The following is a 22,195-nucleotide window of genomic DNA, read 5'->3' as shown; positions in this document are numbered from 1 at the left end:
AAGGATAAGGGGGAGGGGGGCGGGGCAGGGATGTGGAATGCACCAGAGCAGAGACTCCCCTGCAGCTGTGGTGCAAGGGCAGGCTGTGCCCCTGCAGCCATGGAGGTCACTGGTGGAGCAGACGCCCACCTGCAGCCCACGGAGGACCCCACACCAGAGCAGGTGGCTGCGCCCAAAGAAGGCCAGGACTCTGAGGGAAGCCCGAGCTGGAACAGTCTGTTGCTGGGAAGACTGCAGCCTGTAACAGTGACCCACACTGGAGCAGTCCGTGAAGAGCTGCAGCCCCTGGGAAGGACTCATGTCAGAGAAGTTCACAGAGCACTGTCTCCTGTGAGAGGGACCCCCCGCTGGAGCAGGGGAAGAGTGTGGGGAGTCCTCCCCCTGAGAAGCAATAGAAACAACAGGAGAACTGACCACAACACCCATTCCCTGCACCGCTGGCAGGAAAGAGGTAGAGAAATCGAGAGCAAAGCTGAGTCCAGGAAGAAGGAAGGGGTCGGGGGAAGATGTTTTTAAGATGTGCTTGTATTTCTCACTGTCCTACTCTGATTGTAAAATTAAGTGGTGGTGGTGTTCAAATTAAATTGATGTTCCTTTTTTCCTTCCCCAATCAAGTCTGTCTTTTGCCTGTGACCGTAAATGCTGAGTCATCACTCCCTATCCTTATCTCAATCCCTAAGCCTTTTGTTGTACCTTCTCCTCCCCATCCCTGAGGGGGAAGGAGGAAGCCATCAGCTGTGTGCTGTTCAGTTCCCATTTGGACTTAAACCACAACTTACCAGCATCTACACTAAACATTTCTCTGTCTGAAACATAATACAGTAGCATTTTACTGTCAAACCGTATAGTCCATGGGCAACATAATGCCTTTTTTTTAATCTGAGGGGGGAAGTCTCTTACAACAGCTAACCTACTGTATACTTTATATTTAGAGTTCTGTACTAAGTTATCTTCTTACTTCCCCATAGTTTTCAACCTGGTTTACCCATTGGAAATTTCTAACACAAGATTCTGGAAAACTCACCCACATGGAATTTGCCAACATTAACACTAGATGCAGCTCACCTAAATAGTTTTGTTGGTTTTTTTTTTTTTCCCCCTCCTCCAGTGGCAAATACATTCACAAAATATGTAAAAACTCAAAACCCTTGATGACCTTGGAAGCCAGAATCACATGATATTCAAAGCCAAATATCAGTTTAAATACATGTAAATAAAAACCCTCACACAAATAAGCAAGCATCAGAAAGATAAAACAAAAACTTCCTTCAAGATTTCACATTATAAAGTCAATTTACTCTGAAAATGGACATGGCATAGATATATAATTCATATAAGCACAACTGTAAAACAACAAAAAGTGAAGAGCTTAACATAAGCTACTCATCTTCTGTATGTAAACGTTAAAAATGTGAGTTTTGTTTGCATTTTCCATTATAGGGATGCTGGATCATTTTCAACATTTCTGTCTGAAATGTTCAGCACACTAAGTTTAGCATCTGAGACCACTATAATTAGTGCAGTGGATTTCATAGGTGAATACACCCAAGGTAGTAAAAAGATGTCCTGGCAATGCAAGATTTAAGGCATCAATGCTGAAGTGATTAATTTTGAAGTAAGAACTTTCAGATCCTAATAAAAATCACCAGAAAAAAAATGAAACATATGGCTGCAATAAGAGCAAACATATAGCCCACAAGGGCTGACTTGGAAGGTATGTAAAAACTGGTGTGCAAATGTACATTCTAATCTCACAAGAGCATTAGTATCAAAGTGACAGTGTTCCATGTCTGCCCTACTAGAGTATAGGGGATTTATGAAATGGGGAGTAAGCTGTGGCATAAAACTAAGTACGGTGTTTACAGGTCTGTTTTGATAATGTTTAAAACTCTCAAAAGCAGTTTATTACAGTTGAGGAGAAACCATCACTCTGAGGGCAGTCTAGTGCCATACAGAAGAGGCAATAACACATAGGAGCAATTCAGAAGCTGAAATAGGTTTCATTTAATTTAATGATGCTTCCAGTGCAGGACAAGTGAGTTTCAGCGGCCTCAATTTTCAGAGACATTGAAAATTTTTGAGAGTCTTGAGTATTTCACTATTCTGCCCTTCCAAAATAGCACAGGTCTTCCATATCACCTACAGCACATCTGCCAACCCCTTCTAGATGTCTCAAGGGTTTTAATGGAAAACCTGGCACTTAATATTCAGGCAACTTTCAAGCTACTGTCACTCAGTGAAATTTGTTGACTTTTTATGAACAGCACCCACACATTTTTTTCTTAAATTATCTATAACAATAAAAAGTCTGAAAGTGTTGCAAGTCTAAACACTTTAAAAGTTTAGTCACAAATTCAAATTTAGATAAAATGTAAGTCCATGTGTAAAATGGAGCTTAACGTGATTGTCCTATTGTTATGACAGATGAAACTGTGTGATAACAGGCCACAAAACTATGCTTAAAATTCACATATTTATGAATATCCCTTTTCTTCCTGCTTCTGTCTACCTTCATTTTATCTTCACATCATTTGGCTACCTCATCTTCCAGTGTACACATGCACAGATCTTCAGAACAGCGTGGGAGAATAATTCAGGTGACAGTTATACACAAGATCAGACAATTTCTCTGCCCAGTGTCCATTCCTTTAGCTTTCAGTTCCTGCATCTAAAGCAGACTTTAATTCCATGTGTGAGCATTGTATTCAATTATAAGGTGTTCCTGTAAGTTGTCTGCCTCTGTTTCCACTGATGATGATACAGGGTCAAACACTGGAAATAAGCCATGCTGTCTTGATAATTCCTTATTTTTCAGATATTTATTTTCATGTAAAACTAGCATCTGCTTGACTTTCTTTTTAAGAATGATGACTGGTATTTTTGCAGTTCAGGAACTTTGTTATATAGTGGTTTATCATTTATACTCAAGTTGGGAAGAGAAAAATGAGGAGGCGATAACTAGATAACTGATGAATATATGCAAGCCAATAAGCCGCTCTGAAACACTGTATTATTATTTCATTACTTTAATAGCTTGAAAGCACTTGGAATGATTGTTGGTATATGTGGCTTTTAATACAACCATGAAATTAAATTGGCCATCAAACCAACAATAGCTACTGTAATGAGTGGACTAGCTTTAATATAAATATGGAAATATCAGTGACTTGTTATAAGGGCAATAAGCTATTATTTCAATATTTTACAATTTATAGTATTTCATTAGCTTTATATTTATGCATTTCTGAGACAATATTATCCAAGTGTAAAAGCCGCAAGAACACAGGTGGAAACACGACCTCATCTCAGTAACATGCACCTCATTTGAAAGTAAGTTCAGTCCAAAACCTAAAAGCATGACAGGATTAGGTATTAAAGACTCTCTAGGAAGTTTGTTAGATGCTGCAATAAAATAACTATGTTTTTCTATAATATGAAATTTACTAGAAACTAAACATCAAGGTTTTCCCTTTCTCAGTCTAAGAGTGCATGGGGAAGGAAAACAACTGCTTGTACTCCAAGATGATTTTAGTATAATATACACTGTAGACAAAGTTTTCATTTTTAGTTTTGCAAAATAGAGTAACTGACAGAAAGCCCTACAAACTTACAAGAATACAAAAGAATCTGAACCAATTCAAGTTAATCTCTCAAAAACTTTATACTTAGGTCATATTGCTACTGTAAGGAAACCTGGTCTTTGATTTTTATTCCATAAATATAGTTCAGTTTCAAAGACAGTTCCAGCATTCAAGTCACTGATGCAATCTTGCTATAAGATCATATCTTTTACCTTAAATCGTCCATCCTTTTCTTAACCCTCTCAAGTTGCTACAGAAACAGAGAAGTGAAGTTTTAATATCAGCTGAAAATACTTTTCCCTGCACACCTTAGCCATGTACTTTTCTTCCACAAAGTGTATCCAATCCCGAGTTTAGCACCCAGGATAGCATACACAGTTCTGATGATCTTTTGCCAGTGGATGATGTAAATTGAGCCCACTTACAAAAGCAAATAAAAATCACATCACCACCCCTGCATTCCCCATGCACACAGAGGAAACCACAGGTCAACCATTACCATTCTCTTTCTACAGCTCATACCAGTTTGAGAGAAGCACTAGAGTCTAGAGGCAACATTTCTGTATGTTTGTGTTTTACATGTTTTACGTGTTCTTTATGTTTGTGTGATACATGGGATCACAGTAGAATACTTTTCAGTAAGGTAATGCAATCTGCTGCAGAACCCAGGACCAGAATTCAGAATTCCTTGACTGACACAGCTTGCTTTAAATATTTAGATAAAAACACAAGACAAGAATTTGTGATAGAACAGCGCTATTAAGAGCTTTATTCTGGAATTGTCTCATTCAATTTTAGATTTTAGAGACCAGATAAAATATTTCCCTCTAATAGCCTCAGAAATAGAAGACAAGGAATGAAGAAGCGAACATAGCTCCTTCCTTAGTGCCTTACTCTTCTTGCTACTGTATAGCTCTGCCTAACAGAGAGATATAGCTGATATAGCTCTGCCTAAACAGATCTCTCCAGAACTCACCTTCCACTGAAGAACTTTACCACAGTCTATTCCTATTGCTCCAAATAACCAAGAAATCAAGCATATATCTGTCAAGGTGCTTTCAGTCACTGAAGTTATTTCCTAACAAGCAAATTGAGTATAAATCCTGAAAAGAAGCTTTGGAAAGAATGGAGTCTGTTGCTTCTGCCCAGCTGTTTTCCCTCCTAAACTGCAAATCAGTTAACTGGAAAAAAAAAAGTAATAGAACACTCTAGTCATGATACTCCAAGTCTTCCTTTCTCCAACTTTTTTTTTCCCCTCATCAATTTAAGATTACTGTCAAAATTAAGTCAGTCGAGAGAGAGCTGTCTGCCTTGTTTTTTTTCTTCCAAGCAATCTTTTGGCAAAGAAAACTGCTAAAGGGACAAGAGTTTAAATCAAGTATTAAAAAAATATTCTTTTGCTATCGGACACACAGTAATACTTCTCAGGTGTTTTATACATTTAACAAAGTTCCACAGAGGAATCTGTGTGATACAGAAGCCAATGGGAGAGGGGTCTATTTACCATGCAAATTATTTTTCTGTAAATATATCATCACATCAGCTATTAGGCTCTAAACTTATTAGGGATATTTAATATTTGTTCACAATTCCCCCTTCTTTCCCCTTCTCTTCTCCCCCAGATAAAGAAAATAAATTATTAAAAAAAAATAACCAAGATATGAAAGAAACAAAAGCCCATCTTCAAAGACAAGTCATGAAGTCATGCCTTGAGTTTCCAAAAGAGGGAGATACAGCTCCATTTGTGAATTAAGCATTTCAATTGCATCGAAGAACCCAAGAACATGTTTAACTGGTTTACTAGATCAGATTAAAAAGGAGAGCTTTTGCTCTTTTCCATTTACATGCTTCTCTTAGAAAACCAAGAGAAATTAGTAAATAAAAACAAAAAAAATACAGAAAATACTGCATTATCTGTTTGAATATAAAAAAAATCAAAAGATGGAGACAATAGTCTAGCATTTTAAAAATACCTCTGCAGAGTCAAAAATACCATAGGAAAAATCAAACTGTTGAAATCCAGGAAACCATAGGAGAGTTGTTAAAAATGAAAGCAATATCATGTGGAAGCATTCCCAATAGATTTCGACAGGCACAAGTGTAGAGACAATACTTCACTTAATCATCATGAACTATCCTAGAAGTAAATGGATTTCTACAGGAAGAAAGAATAAGCTTCATAACTTAACTACACAAAGGTGGCATTATTAGGTACTGAGGGACAACCAGCTTATTTTTAAAAAGGAAAAACACCACATGCATCTATGCTGCAGGACAGTAGACATTTCCTTCAGTCTAGAATCCTGATTTTGGAAATGTTTTTCAAAGTCAAATTAATAAAATTCAGAGGGAAACGGGAATCTCTAAAATACAGTTCAAGAAACACTTTCCCCCCCACTGACTTAACCCGAATCAAGTTACTGTAACAGTGACGTAGCTCAAAGACTATAAAAATTGTATGCATAATATGAAAGCATTCGTATATGTATGTATTATGTAACTGAGAGGCTTGGGGTAGGAAAGCACAGTTTGAAAAGCAACCATAATAATAAAGCACATTACACACAATAAGTGTAACTTATTAGAGTTGTTTCAAGCCATGTCAAGTAGAAAAGAAGCTGCTGAAGTATGTAATAGGGGCACCCAAGCATTAAGTATTTCTTTTCCTCAACTATGAAGTATCTGTATAAAGGAAAACTGCTGCATAATACACCTTGTGGTTGGGGCATAACATGCTTACTTTTCAATGCTCCCATTCACAGCTGCTTCAAACTGACAGCTTTTGGAGATGAGGCAGGGCATGCTTAACACCTCTGCTTCCTGTCACATACTCCCACAGTATCTTATAACTGGGGTAGCCTACAGCCCCAATTGGTCCTTCCACTGTCCTCTCCCACCTCTTGCTGTTGTCTCCCTGTCCAACAACTCAAGTCCTTAACACCTTAGGTAACACTCTCCTTGGTGGATAATAAAAATGTGCAGAGAATCGTGATGTGTTCCCTCTGTTCTGAGGTCATCTGTCATGAATGAGCTCACCTGACCCTCTCCACACATTGTTAGGTGCATTAACTTACTTGCTTTCTGATATTCTAAAGTAGCATACCTTGAATACTTTATTATAATGCCTCAGAGAGCTCCTCAAACCCCTCTGGTGTTGGCTGCATTGCCAGTACAGATTCCATCTGACAAAACTTGGGCATCCAAGGTGTGGAATAAAAGTCCATTAGAATACCAAAGTTTATCTTCCACTTTCTCCTTGACCTATAATCTTCCCTCAGCATTATAGACAAACCAGCTGAAAATCAGGAAGTATGTACCAGTAAATCATACTTAAGTGTCAGAAGCTTTACCTAATTAGTGGCCCTATCTTCAAAACAAAAGCAATTCCCTCAAAAACCACAGCCATGTTTATATATAATTGATATGGACTCTCAGACTTCAAATTCCATTTCAAGGCCCCTTCTTTAAAATCTCTCTCCTTTTTCCACCAAAACCCCAACATTTTGCCTTAACACACACCTAGACAATTGAAACAATTAGTCTTCTGTATGGTTAAACTAAAAGGAAAGTATTTTTAAATAGCAAAACCTCCTATCAAAGAATTGTGCAATCCTGAAGTCACAGGAGAACTAAACCTGTCAAAATCATCTATACAAGGATATTCTGAAACGCGCTCAGTCTGCAAAAAAAGACTCCAAAAAGCAACAGTCCACCTCATTACAATGGTTCATCGCTGTTACAACCTCTCCTGTGAGTCCACGAGTAGTTGCATGTTTTTTACCAAATCTGAACAGGCAAAGTCAAAAGACCATTTACCTCCCAACGAGATAACAACTCTTCCTGCTAGTAAGCTTAATCTGTAACCCAGAGAAGTCTACAGTAACATGCTGAAGGGTCATGACTCACAATCAAGCAATGAAACATAAAGGGTATTGCCACAGATTTAACTAACACTTTACATCCCATTCAGCACCACTGACATCCAGAAATGTACGTGCCAGATGACTTAAGTCCTGGTCTCTAAAGTTCAAAATGCCAGGAATGTCATGTGTGCTCCTTCTGGCACATAGGTTATATACTACAATGCTGCAGAACTCTTGTTTCATTCACTGTTGCAACTTTGCAGACCTGATGATTTTAATTTTTTTTCCATCCTACACACCATGTAAGACATGAAATTTAAGTGAAATGGAACTTAACCAACTATGAGCAAGGATATTCCCCAGCCCCCCAACTAAGGTGAAAACAATATTAGAGGCATTTATATTTGTACATGTAAGAAAACAGTGAACACTTCTTCAGGAAGTTTCCCACTGAAGTCAAGTTTCATACCTCTGCTAAGGGTATCAGGGCTCCCTTTGTAAAAGCTGTTTGACTGCACATAATCTATTTATGTCTTTATGTTACAGAAAACCCACCACATCTTTAACACTTCTGTACCTAACATCCTAACCACCAGCCTACTATCCCGTTATTAAAAAGTTTCCTGGGTTTTCACATTCTCATTACAAACTCCTTCACGTTTTGACTGCAGAGTGCTTGAAGCGCATGAGACCTGAACTCAAAGCCAGTCTGATACTATGCTGCTGGACTTCCTGACCAGTAGGGTCAGCTGCAACACCATCTACTTCATCAGTGACAGTAATTACACTTGATGAATTTTACTAACAGTGGCTCCCTGACACTGATTAACCTACCTGCTCACCATATTTGATTCCTTTTCAAGGCTTACAAGTTAAACAGAGCATGAATATCTATGACAAAGTATAGGATACAGTGGTAAAAACTGTAAGGATGAAGTTTTAATAATATTCTTTACAACTACCTTTCCTCCTCCCAGCACATCATGGGTACAAATGTACTTTTAAGTACATCTAACCATGACTAATCTGTAGTGTTCTGACTCAAGTAGTTCCTTTTATTGCACCCTTTAATATTAAAAAGGGTTATATACTTGGAGTGGAAAATTAGTAGTGAACTTTTAAAATATTTTGTATGAGCTTTTTAAAAAAAATTGTGACTGTTCTTCATGTCAGCACCAATTTTGTATTGAACTTGGCACCTAGTACCTACTGTTCAGCAATCACCAAAACCACTCGAACATGCAAGAGTCTGGAATACCAATAGAAGAACATTGTCTTAACAAGTGCACAAGATATCAAATCTAATCACCTCATTACAAGACACTCCCTCAAAAAACTATACAGTTTACCGTCTAAATATATGATGATCTTGATAAGGACATAGAGTGTATCATCAATAAGTTTGAAGATGACACCAAGTTAAGCAGGAGTGTTGATCTGCATGAAGATAGGGAGGCACTACAGAGGGACTTGGATAGGTTGGATTGGTGGGCCAACGTCAACAGGATGAGCTTCAACAAGGCCAAGTGCCAGGTCCTGCACTTGGGCCACAACAACCCCATGCATCGCTACAGGCTTGGGGAGGTGTGGCTGGAGAGCTGTCTGGAAGAAAAGGATCTGGGGGTTCTAATTGACAAACAGCTGAACATGAGCCAGCAGTGTGCCCAGGTGGCCAAGAAAGCCAACGGTATCCTGGCTTGTATTAGAAATAGTGTGACCAGCAGAAGTAGGGAGGTGATAGTCCCCCTGTACTCTGCACTGGTGAGGCCACACCTGGAATACTGTGTCCAGTTTTTGGCACCTCAATACGAGAGGGATATCGAGGTGCTGGAGCGAGTGCAGAGGAGGGCAACAAAGCTGGTGAAGGGCCTGGAGAACAAATCCTATGAGGAGTAATTGAAGGAGCTGGGACTGTTCAGTTTGAGGAAGAGAAGGCTGAGGGGAGACCTCATCACTCTCTACAACTACCTGAAAGGACACTGTAGAGAGGTTGGTGTTGGTCTCTTCTCACAGGTGATTAGTGACAGAACAAGAGGGAACGGCTTTAAACTCCAACAGGGGAGGTTCAGACCGGACATTAGGAAAAAAATTTTCACAGAAAGAGTGGCCAGACAGTGGAATAGGCTGCCCAGGGAGGTGGTGGAGTCACCATCCCTGGATGTGTTTAAGGGTCATTTAGATGAGATGTTGGGGGATATGGTGTAGGGGAGAACTTTGTAGAGTAGGGCTGATGGTTGGACTTTATGATCCCAAGGGTCTTTTCCAATCTGAATGATTCTGTGATATATATATACACACACATACATACACACACATATGTAGATACACATATGTGAAGGATAGGATATAGATTTAGCAAATGATGGAATGCAGTTTTTAAAAAGTTTCTACCATTTTCTGAGGTGACCTTTCCAGGTAAAACTTGTTATTTGTTCCCTGAGCTATATATGATTAGTTCTGTCAGCATGCACAGAGAAATTATGAAGGCTGCTATGGTGCCCAGAAATGATGTTAAAACCCAAAGTTAACTGTGAAACAGGGTGGGTTTTGAGTGGTTTTGGTTTTTTTTGTGTGTGGGTTTTTTGTTTGTTTGTTTTTTTAACTTTTATCTATCCACACTCAATTACATCAATCTACATCAATTACATCAGAGAAAACTACCCATTTGTAGTTAACTCATATGGCTTCAAAAATGTAATAAGAAACCAACAAACTTAATCACTGATATTTTACACACAACTTCCTAATCTTTACCTTGCTCTTGGTAAAAGTGGCATTACGGAGGCATGTCAGCCATCCTGACTCTTACCTTCGTGACAAAAGTAGTAAGCCAGAATCACTTACATTAAACTAGATTTCATGAACATACAAGTGATATTGTCAGATGAAGTGTCAGATAAATTTATTATATATATAAAGTTCTTGTTCTGTCAAATCATTTTAGAAGTCACTGATCTACTGTCATTACAAGAGGTTGAACAACTACTATTTTAGTACAACCGCTCCAGCTCATGGAAGAAAACTTAGTGGTTCTGCTACACAGATCTCCTATTCAATGTTCCAGGGCAGCAGGTACTCAATCATAACTGCCAGTAATTTGGAAGTACTGATCTTACAGTCTTTTCTTATTTAGCTGCATGAAAATATTTTAGAACTTGATAATTAGCCACAAATTTGGGAATTATTTTCATCTAGTTTTAATTCTTACTGGCTTCTATTTTCCAGTTGTTTTGCACTTTGTGTTGTTCCTTGCCATTCCTATAAACAATATTAAACAAGTTCTCTACTGCAGAGAAATTAAGTTCTCAATTTTTACTGATACTGTTCCCACCTCTAAACTCCACTGACACTATGGCAAAATTAGCATCTTAGAGACTACAGTGAAAACTTAGTTTACAGGTATTTTTAAGCAGTTGTAAAACTCATTCATAAATAAACAGCAAAAGAACCAAGTGAAACACTGATTAAACTCCTGCATGCATATGACAACACATGACAAGACTTGTTAAGAAAGCCTATCCATGCTAATTTTCTTAAAGCTTGTTGTATACTGTGAAAAGGTAATTATAAATACTCTGGCAATGAAGGAAGAATTCAGTCATTTTCAACCAAGAAAGAAGATAAACACACTTGCCCCCCTCAACTGCCATCATTGTTAAAATGACAAACATGCTAATGTTTAAAGAAACTGGTTGTCCCAGACCATCTTTCAAATTATCCCCATTAATCTGAACAAACAGATGTAAAGAGGCTTAATTTATTAAAGCACATAGTTTGTTTTTGTTTTTTAATCTGTGCTCACTTTATGACATCTGTCAAACTTCTTTAAAAAAACCCACAGCATTAACTCTATTTGTTCACTTAACACACTAAGCTCCCCACTGATCCATGGGAGAAAAAAAGTACCCTTTTCTAGCAGGTAACCTTATTTTGTAGATGGATGTCATAATCCACAAGGGAGTCATGTCAATTTATAAGCACCATCCCTCCATACAGAAATGTATCAGAAGATCTATAGCAGGTTTAATTACTCACCTTCTCCAATGTTTATATTTACTTATGAGAAGACTGCTTGAAGAGCTACAGTAGACCGTCTACTATTGAAAACAGGCAAATGTTTGACCTCTGCTCCTCATTTATTTTCCTACAAAAATATTGTGACCTTATCTAAATTAGTGTCACCAGCTACACTCCATCCATTTCCCATTCTGGCTTAGAAATTACTTATTTAAAAGGAATGACCTTGTCACCATTTCAGAACTTGGCGTTTGCCTGTGTAGAACTAAAGATGAAAATAGTGTAGACAGAAGCTAAAGACAAGGATCTTCCAAAGGAGACTTTTTTCCCCTAGCAGATTAATCAAATCACTGCACGAGTATCTGGACTATTTTAACTTAAATATTTAATAACAACATTGATAAAAGAAACTTTAAAACCTGTAATTCCCATATGCTTCTTTAGTAAAGCAAAAGAGGGAAGTAATACGTTCACTGCTAAAGAAATAGTTTTTGTTGCCTAGTCTAGTGCAGACAACAGTGCCTGTGTATTTAAACATTAGCTCTTCAATCTGCATAGTAATTTCCATCTACAGATAATCCAGTATTCTCAGCTTCTACACGAACAAAGAACTGCAAAACTATGCTCTACCACACAAATCCTTGTGTTCCCAAAAATACATTTATGAACAATCATCATCTAACACAACCATATAGTTTGAAGAAAACTTAAAGAACAGCAGTTTTCTGAACCCATTAGTGGAATGAGAGAGGATAAAAAGATCAGCCATAGCATGAGGCCAATGTACATGCCTACCATGAGGAATATTCCAACCTCATTACAGTTTTTGTGACAGATATACCATTTTAGAACTACCTTAACTGGAGACTTTTTTCTACGTTAGTTATATCAGCTAAGTACATTGAAAATACACATTGTGATGCGTTAGATTCAGTTGTGTAAGCACCACAGAACAAAACCAAAGATTATTAGCAAAGTTACAGATGAGGCTGGAAGCAGTTCCATATGGATGAAGTCATCAGTTATGATTAAGTACACTTGTGAATCAAGTTTCTAACACTTTGCACTTTTTTTTAAAGACAAGAATATACATAATCAAAAGCAAATTTATCTCACAGGCAGACAGAACAGTCCAGCTTCACAAGCCTGTTTGGCAATCACATATTTTGAGTGTCAGGACAACTGTATATACATCTTTGTTTAAAACTCACCATGCAGAAGCACAAAGTGGCAGGGTAAAGAAAACAAAATAAAAAAAGAGAAAAAGAATCTCACATTCCGCTCACCAGCAGGAGTCTCATGGCTTTTCACAAGACTCAGAGCAACTACAGAACTACAGCAAATCATCTTAATAGTACATCAGTACCAAGAGTAATCAGTAGTCAAAAATTCTGCATACTAAACAAATTATGCACAACAGTCTTTGCTTTATCGAGTTCACATTTCAGAGAAAATGGTGAATGGAAAGAGAGAAAGCACTATAAAGGCCTGTACTTCAGAAATAGGAGATATGACCAGTGATTATATAAACAAAGAAAATCTTACGTTTTTCCAAACATATTTAAGAATACATATTTTCTGCTATTATGTCAATTATCAACATTCCTCATCATTCATACCTCTTATCTCTACACTGAGCATAGAATATTCTACAGTAGGTGAGCTCAATAGTTTTGTAGATACAGCATAAAAGGTAAATTTGGCAACAATTAAAAAATCTAACCTAATTAGGTCTCAAAACCATGGAAAATATGAAGTAACCATTCCGCAATCTCATATACTACTGCATAATCACTGTATTTCTGAGTTGCAGACAACTGTTTTCTTCCCTGCACCATAAAATAAAACCAGCTTTCTCATCCTTGAATGATTACTCCTAAATTTCCATTTATCTGTATTTATTACTGGGATGATTTCTTAGGCCATAACAAAAAGCATGGAGAGAAACACACACATCAAGTAAGCATTTCCAGAGCATTTTTATGCTTATCTTTATTTCAGCAGATTTCTTGTTTACCTAAGCTGATTTTCAGCAGAAAAATAAGGATTTCTTCATGTGTTAGTTTTGTTGATGGGAGACCTGGAAATATAGTACTATTACACAAATATTCCCACATTCTTAATTTTCCTAGTCTATAGATGATGTCAGTACATTTCTTTCCTTAACTACTCCCTACTGTCCCCCTGTTAGCATCCACTATGTCTGAAACTCAAGCTCCGACTGTAACAATTCAAATTCTCAGAAGTACATCTCTGACTGAAATCAGTATTCATCTAAAAATAATCAACTCTTCTGATAGATAGTTGTCATTATGTACCTGCACTAAGTGAAACAATTGTGGCAGTTGACAGCTGAAAGAAAAGCTCCATTAAATTCTGGAAGATAGGGCTTTATGCTCATGGATACTCAAATAATACGACTGATAAAATACAACTAAGATGTCCCTGCGTCTGTATTTAGTTTAACTTATTTACGCCTACTGCTCAATACCCTTAATTCCTAAAGGATAGGCAGAAGTTTTAAAAAGTTACATGTATCATTAAAGCAACACAAAATGATCACCTGAAAAGCCATGGTTAAAAGGATCACAGAAGTTACCAAGGTATTGAGATTGAATAGGATCTTAATCTCAGTTAGGTATATCAAATACAGAAAGACTTTATCTGTACATAATTCTTATTTTTCAAATTAGCAATACGTAAATACTGTTTTCATCCTGGAACATGATACAATATATTATGCCCACATTTCAGCCACATATGCCTGTTCCTAAGCACCAGAGAGTTAGATGTTAATGTTTCACTCACTGAGGTCACATAGCACAAGCAGATAAACTGATTCTGCTTCTTAGACAATTAAAAGAAGATCAAGTCATTTAAAAGAAAACAAAAAGGACAATTGAGTAAGAAGGGTCATAGGAATTGGACAGAGTAAGTCTAGAACCAACACCTTCAGCTTTGATCCATGAGGCACAGGAGGATAACCATCTTGTCCAGGTGGAATGAACAACTCCCACTTCCCATATTCCATCTTCTTATATGGATGAGAAAATGGATTCCAGCCATCTGCAATATAAGAGATAATACTAAGTGTATTCATCTTAAAATGTGTCCAACTGCAATTCACAGGTATAACAGTGTGTTCTGTCTTTTTCAGAATAAACTTCAGTGACAGCAGACAAATAGTTTTATATCTGACACTGTCATACACATTCAAAACAGGTTCAATTAAACGTGTAAGATTTTCACTAGGAAACCATACTCCAACTCTAATTTGACAATGATTAGTTTATTTCTACTTCACCTTATTTGATCAAACCCTCTCCCCCCCAAAAAGACAGTACTGATTTTAACACCACAAAATCCTGGTGATATGAATAGTAAAGAAAAGTAACGCTTAATGTAGCTTTAAAACCAAAAACCTCACCTCCTAAACAAGCTAGTAGAACTATGTTACAACACCACGGGAAATAACTCATCAGCTGTTGATTATGGAGAAAGGAAGCGGACAAAATGTAACCAAAACCAACCTCCATAAATTGAATGCTCAGACCAGGTTTGGACACAACATGCTGCTCACTGCCTCTAATTTGACAAGCTGATGTACTATTAATAACACTTGCAAAGTGTATAAACCAGGAAAAGTAAAGGGGAAACTGCAGACAAACTTGGTAGCAATGGGTAGGAAACTACACAATACCAGACAATGACACCACAGCCAGGAAATTTGGTCTGAAATGCTACAGTTTTATTTAAGTCTTGAAGAAGATCCTTTTTCATTAAAGAAGTTCACTGAACCAAGCTTAATTTCCATAACTCAAGATTCTTCATCCTCTTTGGATTCATTGAGCACTCGGAGATATTCAAGTCTCTAGTTAGTCATTATGACATGCCCAACTGAACAGATGTCTACCAAGAAGGTCTTGAGTGTTTGTATGCATGCTCAAGGTTAGCTCTCATGAACGAGACTGAATATAAAGCTTCTGAACTGACAGACTTAGGCAATGTAATCATTTCTAGGCTAGAAGGAAGTGGCACGCCAAGTTTGAAAATTTCTTTTTTTTCAGCCTTGAAACGTGTCTATCTCATAGTTCAAGGCAGAGACTCCTAAGCTAACAAGAAACCAGCCAACACAGAAAATTGAATTGCAAGACATTAAAGCAACACATGTTAATCTTCCTTCATGCTAATCTATTTGCATGCCGTGTTCTGTTGTAAGAAGACCCTCACACCTCAATGAAAGAATAAGCAGCAGTGACCTTCTATTTAGAAGAGATACAGTGCATGAACTTAAGAAGGTACTCTACAACAGCTAACAAACTGTTCACCCCCTAAACTGTAGCTCCATGACTAGTTTAAGTTAGTACAATATTGCTACTTAACATGCTAGTCAGGGCTAAAAGCAATTCAGTAAAAAACTGGACATGTCACTGGAGCAGGATCATCACTTTTGGCACCATGGAAATCCTAACAGGGGAGGTAGAGAAGTGAAGTTATATTCATCAACATAAGAATTTTCCCAAACACTGGTAATCAAAAATATCTGCTGTGCATCAAAAAGATACATTTTCTCTAACAATATATGAATATCTTCAGTTTTGGAGAAAGACTAGGCTGTTTAAGTTGCAAGTTGCTCTTACACAGCTGTTTAAACCTGAGAACTGTCAATCTTTAAGGAACAAAACTGAAAGGCACAAATCAAACAGGCTAGACAGTGTGACAAAAATAGCTATGCAAGACAAGTATTCTAGTACCTGTTCATTTTACAGTAGACAGCAATGTCAAAACCAATGAAGAGATTATTATCATAAAATATTTCCCATGCTCAAAAACAGAAATACAATTATCTCAGTACTCTATTTAAATGATTGTTTTTATCATGATTAAGGTGTTTGGATAGTGTAGACAGAAAATACACATAAGTAGAATGAAAGTATTTACTAAACTATGGTTTGATTAATAGCAGAAGAGCTTGTATATCAGTAAGATTTAGATGGATCTTCCCCCTTGGTTTTACCCTGAAGTTTCAATCAAAAAAACAGTAACAAACATTACTAACGTCTACCAAGAACAACATCAAACAAACAATACCTTAGCACTAAAGCAGTCCTCCTTAAAAGAATGTCAAAACTATGAACACTATATATGGTGTTTATACACTATAATACATATATTTATTTTATTTTAGGGAATAGTAAGATGATGTAGGATACATCACTAGAACTTTTTCTCAAGCCCCAAAGAGTTAAATTTTCTTTTAAAGTGCAAACAGCTATACTGTCTGAAATAAACAATTCATGCAAAAATGGGAAAACAGAAGATGAAAAAATAACAAACATCTTAAGAAGCTTCAAGAAGACTGCTTTAAGCAACCTGTTCAGATTTATGATAGTCAAGACCTCCTTATGGTAATTAATACCAACTCTTTCAACCTTCTTCCCCCCCACAGATGTCTGATCATCTTCATTGCTTTTCATGAAACTCTTTCCAGCTGACCTGTATCTCTTGATTACAATGCATGAACTGAACCAAATATGCCAGGTGATGACTTAATACTGAGCAAAATAAAAAGTTACAGCAAAAATCTTAGGCCCAGTCTCTATAAAACTCACTTGAGGAAACTCTGTGGAGCTTACTACATGCACCAAAACCACTGAATTATTACACTATTCTAAAAAAGTTCTCATGACCTCTGTTAAAACCAACTCTCTTCCCTCCTTTAGAGGGGGAATGGTTGCACCTACCCATTTAAGCATCTCTGCTCTCCACAGGCAGCTTTAACAATTCTGCCCAAGTTGCTTACACTTTCCCCTCCACCTGTGAGCAATACCAGATGCTCTTGTTAATCCTTCCTCTTCTCAGTCACAGTCCTTCATTATTGAGTGTCCATGGCTCATGACTTAAGAACAAATGCAAAGCAATACCCGTCTGTCCCAGATGGTCCTAACTTAAAACCATTGTTTATTACCTATCCCTGGAGAGAAACTCCTTTAGGAAGGTTATAACAGAAAATATTGCTTTGTATTAAGGCAAGAAGCATAAAAAGTTAAAACACCCTGAAAATCAAAGGCTTTCTTCAAAGAGGAAGTGGCTCTGGCTTCTCTCATTTATGCTGCTTAGTTTTCAAATTTTTCAGAAAAACATAGCCAAATATGCCTTGGTGAGGGTGCAGGGACGGGGGAAACCAAACCCCAACAAACCAAAACCTGAATAGCAGACTGTTCAGAAGCTGAAAATATAAAGACAAAAGAAATATCTTAGTTTGAGAACAAGTACTTCAAAGGCTCTGACAACAGCTACAAACAGAAAAAGGCTGATAAGATTACCAGAAATTCAAATAATGAGCTTGAATAGGTTTTAGGAAAAGGACACCATCATGGAAAACCCCTAAGCCATCAAGCCAAGAACTTCTATACAAAAGTTTAGGCCCCAGATATGTCTTATTCCAACATGTGAGACACCTTGAATGGTCTGCTACTTTTAGTTTCTCTCATGTTTGAGATTAGATCTTCCAAAACCAGCCAATTATTTAAACATTACATCCTACCTCAGCAACATGAAACACAAGGGAACTTCAGAACTGCACCCTTTGCATGCCAAAGAATCATGAACTGAGCTTTAATCTAAGCCTGAATTCAAAACTATAATGGCTTGGATTCTACCATTTGTCATTAAAACTCAATTTAAATGCAATACTGCCAGCTAAATCATAAGTTAAGTGACTTATTCAGTTATCTAGTTTTGTTTTCACACTGACAGCCATACAGCTCTGAGACTCACAGCTTAACTTGGGAGTTTTGATCAGAAATTAACACTCCTCTTGCTTCTCATAGGGGAAAGGAGTACTTCTTGTATATTGACCAAATCATTCACTTGTTCCAATGTAAGAGCTGATACATTAGTCCAATGTTGTAATTATTTTTTTTTCAAAAGTGAAAAAACTTCATAAATTGAGGTTGAATTCTCAAGTGCAATAACTCATCTCTTAGAGCAATTGTATTTCAACATTCCACATATTTCTGATCAACTGAAGGATACTCAAAGAGAATAGCGTGTCCAGCAATCATTCACACAGCTTCCTTGAGGAAAAGATGTAAGACAAATAGCAGTTCAGAGAAACGGGCATCAAAATCCCACTATCCCACAAGATACCTTTATACTATTTGCTTGGGATATGAAATCAGATCAGAAATTGAGATGTTCTCTAAGGACACTATTCTACACTACTAAGATACTATTCTACACAGTGGCCAATTAGGTCTTGCTCCTTCTACATTGCCTGATTTCCAACAGCTCAATAGCAGGGTTATTAACATAATCTGCTTAAGAAGTGATTAAACAGCTCAAATACTGACATGAAAACAAATGTCATTACTTCTCAGATAAGATGTCTCCCTGGATATTAACAGCAGCTTATACTTCAGTATATTGCCTTCAGTTGTCTGCAGCCACAGAAGTATAGCACTACTTGACTTCACTCGTGAAATCTAGGTATTTTTCTATAAAAAGCTTTGAAGAAGGTAGTAAGAAGTTCAGCATCATAACATAGTAGTTTCTAGACACCGTTTCAGTAAAAGTTTGAGTCAAGTTTGGGGGCGGAAAAAAGTAATTGTAAGATATGAAAAGTTTCCAGTCAGCTGTCAGATATCCAAATTATGAGGGCTGGTAGCTTAAGTTCCCCTTTCTTCACTCTGAAGGAAGCCTGTCAGGGTTTAAATAATAAACAAACCTCCCCCCAAAACCAACCAGCACACCCTCCCTGTACCTTCAGCCCCAGCAGAAAACTCCCCCACTAGTGCAAGAAAAAGGAAACAGAAACCAAACCAAACTGACTTTCCAGAGTGATCAACATTTTAGATCTGGTGTTAGCTGGGAGGGAGGGAAGGGAAGGCAGAGAAAAGAAAAAAGGGAACTAAAGTTCACAACACAAATATGACAGTGTATTATATCAAATACTTACTTCCAAATTAGCATGTATTTCCTCTTTGAAGCTTCTGAAAGACAGTAACTTCTTTTCAAAATTAAAATATTGTTTGCAGATAATGTACTGAGTCTCTGCATGGCCAAATACAATTTTCAGTGTTCTAAATTCCAAACAAATTCTGTAGGTTACCCTCAAAACTTGCAGTTCAGACTTACTTTGTAACAGTCAATTGTAAAGCAGCAATGAATTGCCAGTAGTCACCAAGTTCCTCAGCAACACAGCACGCAAACAAAATATTCAGTGTGTTATCACTGAGTTTTTAAGGTAGCTATACTGCCTCTAGTATCAGAAATTCAGCTAATTGCCTCATACACTTGATATGCTGAGATGCTAAATACTAATTGACAAATCTTAACGTTTTTGGATGTTCATTTAATACTTTTCAGATAGAGTAAAGCATTGTATCAGAACACCAACAGAAATAATACCTTTTTCTCTCCAATTATGGAGTTTTAAAGAAGAGACAAAGAAGAACTTTGAATGTATTCGGATTTCTTGAATTCATGTTATTCACTCTCCAAATACAGATGTGTGCTATTACTCGTTTCTAGTTTTCTTCCAGAATGCACAGCGATATTAAGATTTATTCTATAAATAGGAGCTATCCCATTCATTACGTGTCTCAGAATGAGGCACAAAAATACCATACTTTGAGCCAGAGTACCTTAATATCAAAGCATTTGTTGTGTGCTATAAAGCATAAAAGTAATTCACAAAAAGCTACATTTGTAGGACAGGCTTCACATGTGTATCATTACAGAAATAAACTATTCATATTTATCTTCAGCATAGTTCATAATAAAGTTATCATCAACTATCAGCTTAATTATAAATTCTGAAAGGTGTTTGAGTTCTCTGTAACACAGACTGCTCTTGCCATTATAATTTCTATTAGTTTTTGATCCTCAAAAACTTACATTAAATAGCAGGGTCTAATATTTTGTGTCATTTTTTCTGTCTTTCCATCAAACATTTAAGATATTTACAGACAATACCATAGTATTAACTAAAAACACTGAGAAAACACTGCTGTCCATCTCCTTAGGAGATAACTAAAAAACAAAGCATGACTTTACCATCAGTTTAAACTTAAAGAGCTGCTGTCATTTAAGTTCCATGTTTGTTTCTTTGCATAAGACTTCCAACTTCACCCCACATGGTTCAATTACAATTCTCTTCATAAAAAGTTTTATAGAAAAATCTTATTAAAAGCAATCCTGATATTCAATTTAAATACAATACGATCAGAAGTTTAGTTTGAGACTTTAACCTGCTTGAAAACTTAAAGAAAGGTTAAAGGGATTCAGTTTTAATTAAACATATCTGTAGCAACCTGAATCTAAGTCTCAGGGTTTTGCAACCCAATTTCTCATCAGAATATTATTAAAGCTCACCTGAATTGAACGACAATCTTCCATTCCTCTAGGCTCTCCAAGTACATTATCTTCCCCTCTGGGAATGAATACTTTACTATGACTGATGAACATGATATATAGGACAAACACAGTTTTTCCACGTGAAAGTGAATTTCTTTCTACCCTTTTTTGTCTTCTTATTGCCGTATTTCATAAGCATCTAGATACAAGTACTCTAAGACATTAGTCCTAAATTTCTGCTTCATATGATGTATTACATGAAATATTTTAAATTAATTAGAGTTTAGAAAACCATCCCAGTCTTTAGCTACTGTAGTCTGGTTTATGTGTACTTCTTCCCCTACCTGTAAGCCAATTTACAAATTATACCCTCTTTTCAAAATATTAGATAATTTTATTAAAAGTCTGTTTTTAAAATGGCAACCTATTAAAATACATATTTAAAACAAGTGTATTCTAGTCTTCAACTGTGTTGACAGTTTAACTCAAATACTGTTATACCCGTAACATCACATAAAATCCTTGAGCAATGGGAGGGGTTGCAGCAAGTAGAGGAGGCATAAGGAGGAGAATTTTCTGTGTGTTCATATAGATATATGAAGTTGAGCTATTAAAATATCTTCATGTAGCTGTCTTGCAGTCAGTATTGATAGCTGAAATCACTATTATCTAGCAGTAGGTGAACTATACCAGTGATTCATTATTCAGTTTTGAGTCAGAGGACATATCTGATTTCCATATTAAAATTCAAGTACTACACTAACCTATTTTATCAATGTCTATTGCAATAAAAAGGCAATGAGTATTCCAAGGAATGCTACTCTAGCATTCACTAGGCTAATCATGTCAGACAGGATCATGGCTGAAAACAGTGCTGCACCAACTTTTCTGTTTGTCTTCTGCATTAAAAATGAAGGATTTTTTAAAAAAATAATCATTGCCTGTAGACTCAAATTATCACAGTGAATAGTGGACAGACCCTCCCACTGAGTTCTTAAAGAAAATAAGAATTTCTGACAATTAAAATAGAAGCATTTTATGACTGCAAACTGAAGTATAGCGTGAATATTTAAACACTTTTGTTTATTCCATTTGTAAGTGTATTGAACTTGAGACTATGGAGAACAGTAGTAAACAGATTGCTATGAAGCACTGAAAAACAATGGATCTGAAAATCACTGCAAGGGTAGTCCATTTATTTCTTTATTACTGCACACTTCTGTTTTTACAGAAGCTTAACCACAGTACTACAACTAATGGCATATGTAGTCAGTCTTACCATTCTAAAGTTATGTAAGCACGTATAATTTCAAGTTCACGACCTCCCCAAATAGTTTTCTTAAACAGGTTAAGGAAGAAAGAAAACCCAGCATT

General features: G+C 36.8%; 1 protein-coding gene across 3 annotated transcripts in view; it reads right to left on the bottom strand.

The window, feature by feature from the left end:
- Positions 1-22,195, bottom strand: part of GBE1 (1,4-alpha-glucan branching enzyme 1) — a 171,367-nt gene that overhangs the window by 112,726 nt on the left and 36,446 nt on the right. For all 3 annotated transcript variants that reach the window (XM_074813398.1, XM_074813408.1, XM_074813414.1), the window contains exon 3: positions 14,412-14,527. In XM_074813398.1, the coding sequence (XP_074669499.1) occupies positions 14,412-14,527 (116 nt within the window). The remainder of the gene's footprint in view (positions 1-14,411; positions 14,528-22,195) is intronic.

Source organism: Strix aluco, chromosome 2 (genome assembly GCF_031877795.1).
Source record: "Strix aluco isolate bStrAlu1 chromosome 2, bStrAlu1.hap1, whole genome shotgun sequence".
In the NCBI taxonomy this organism is placed as follows: Eukaryota; Metazoa; Chordata; class Aves; order Strigiformes; family Strigidae; genus Strix; species Strix aluco.
The sequence above is the reverse complement of the archived record's forward strand: the minus strand, read 5'-3'. Positions and strand labels throughout refer to the sequence as shown.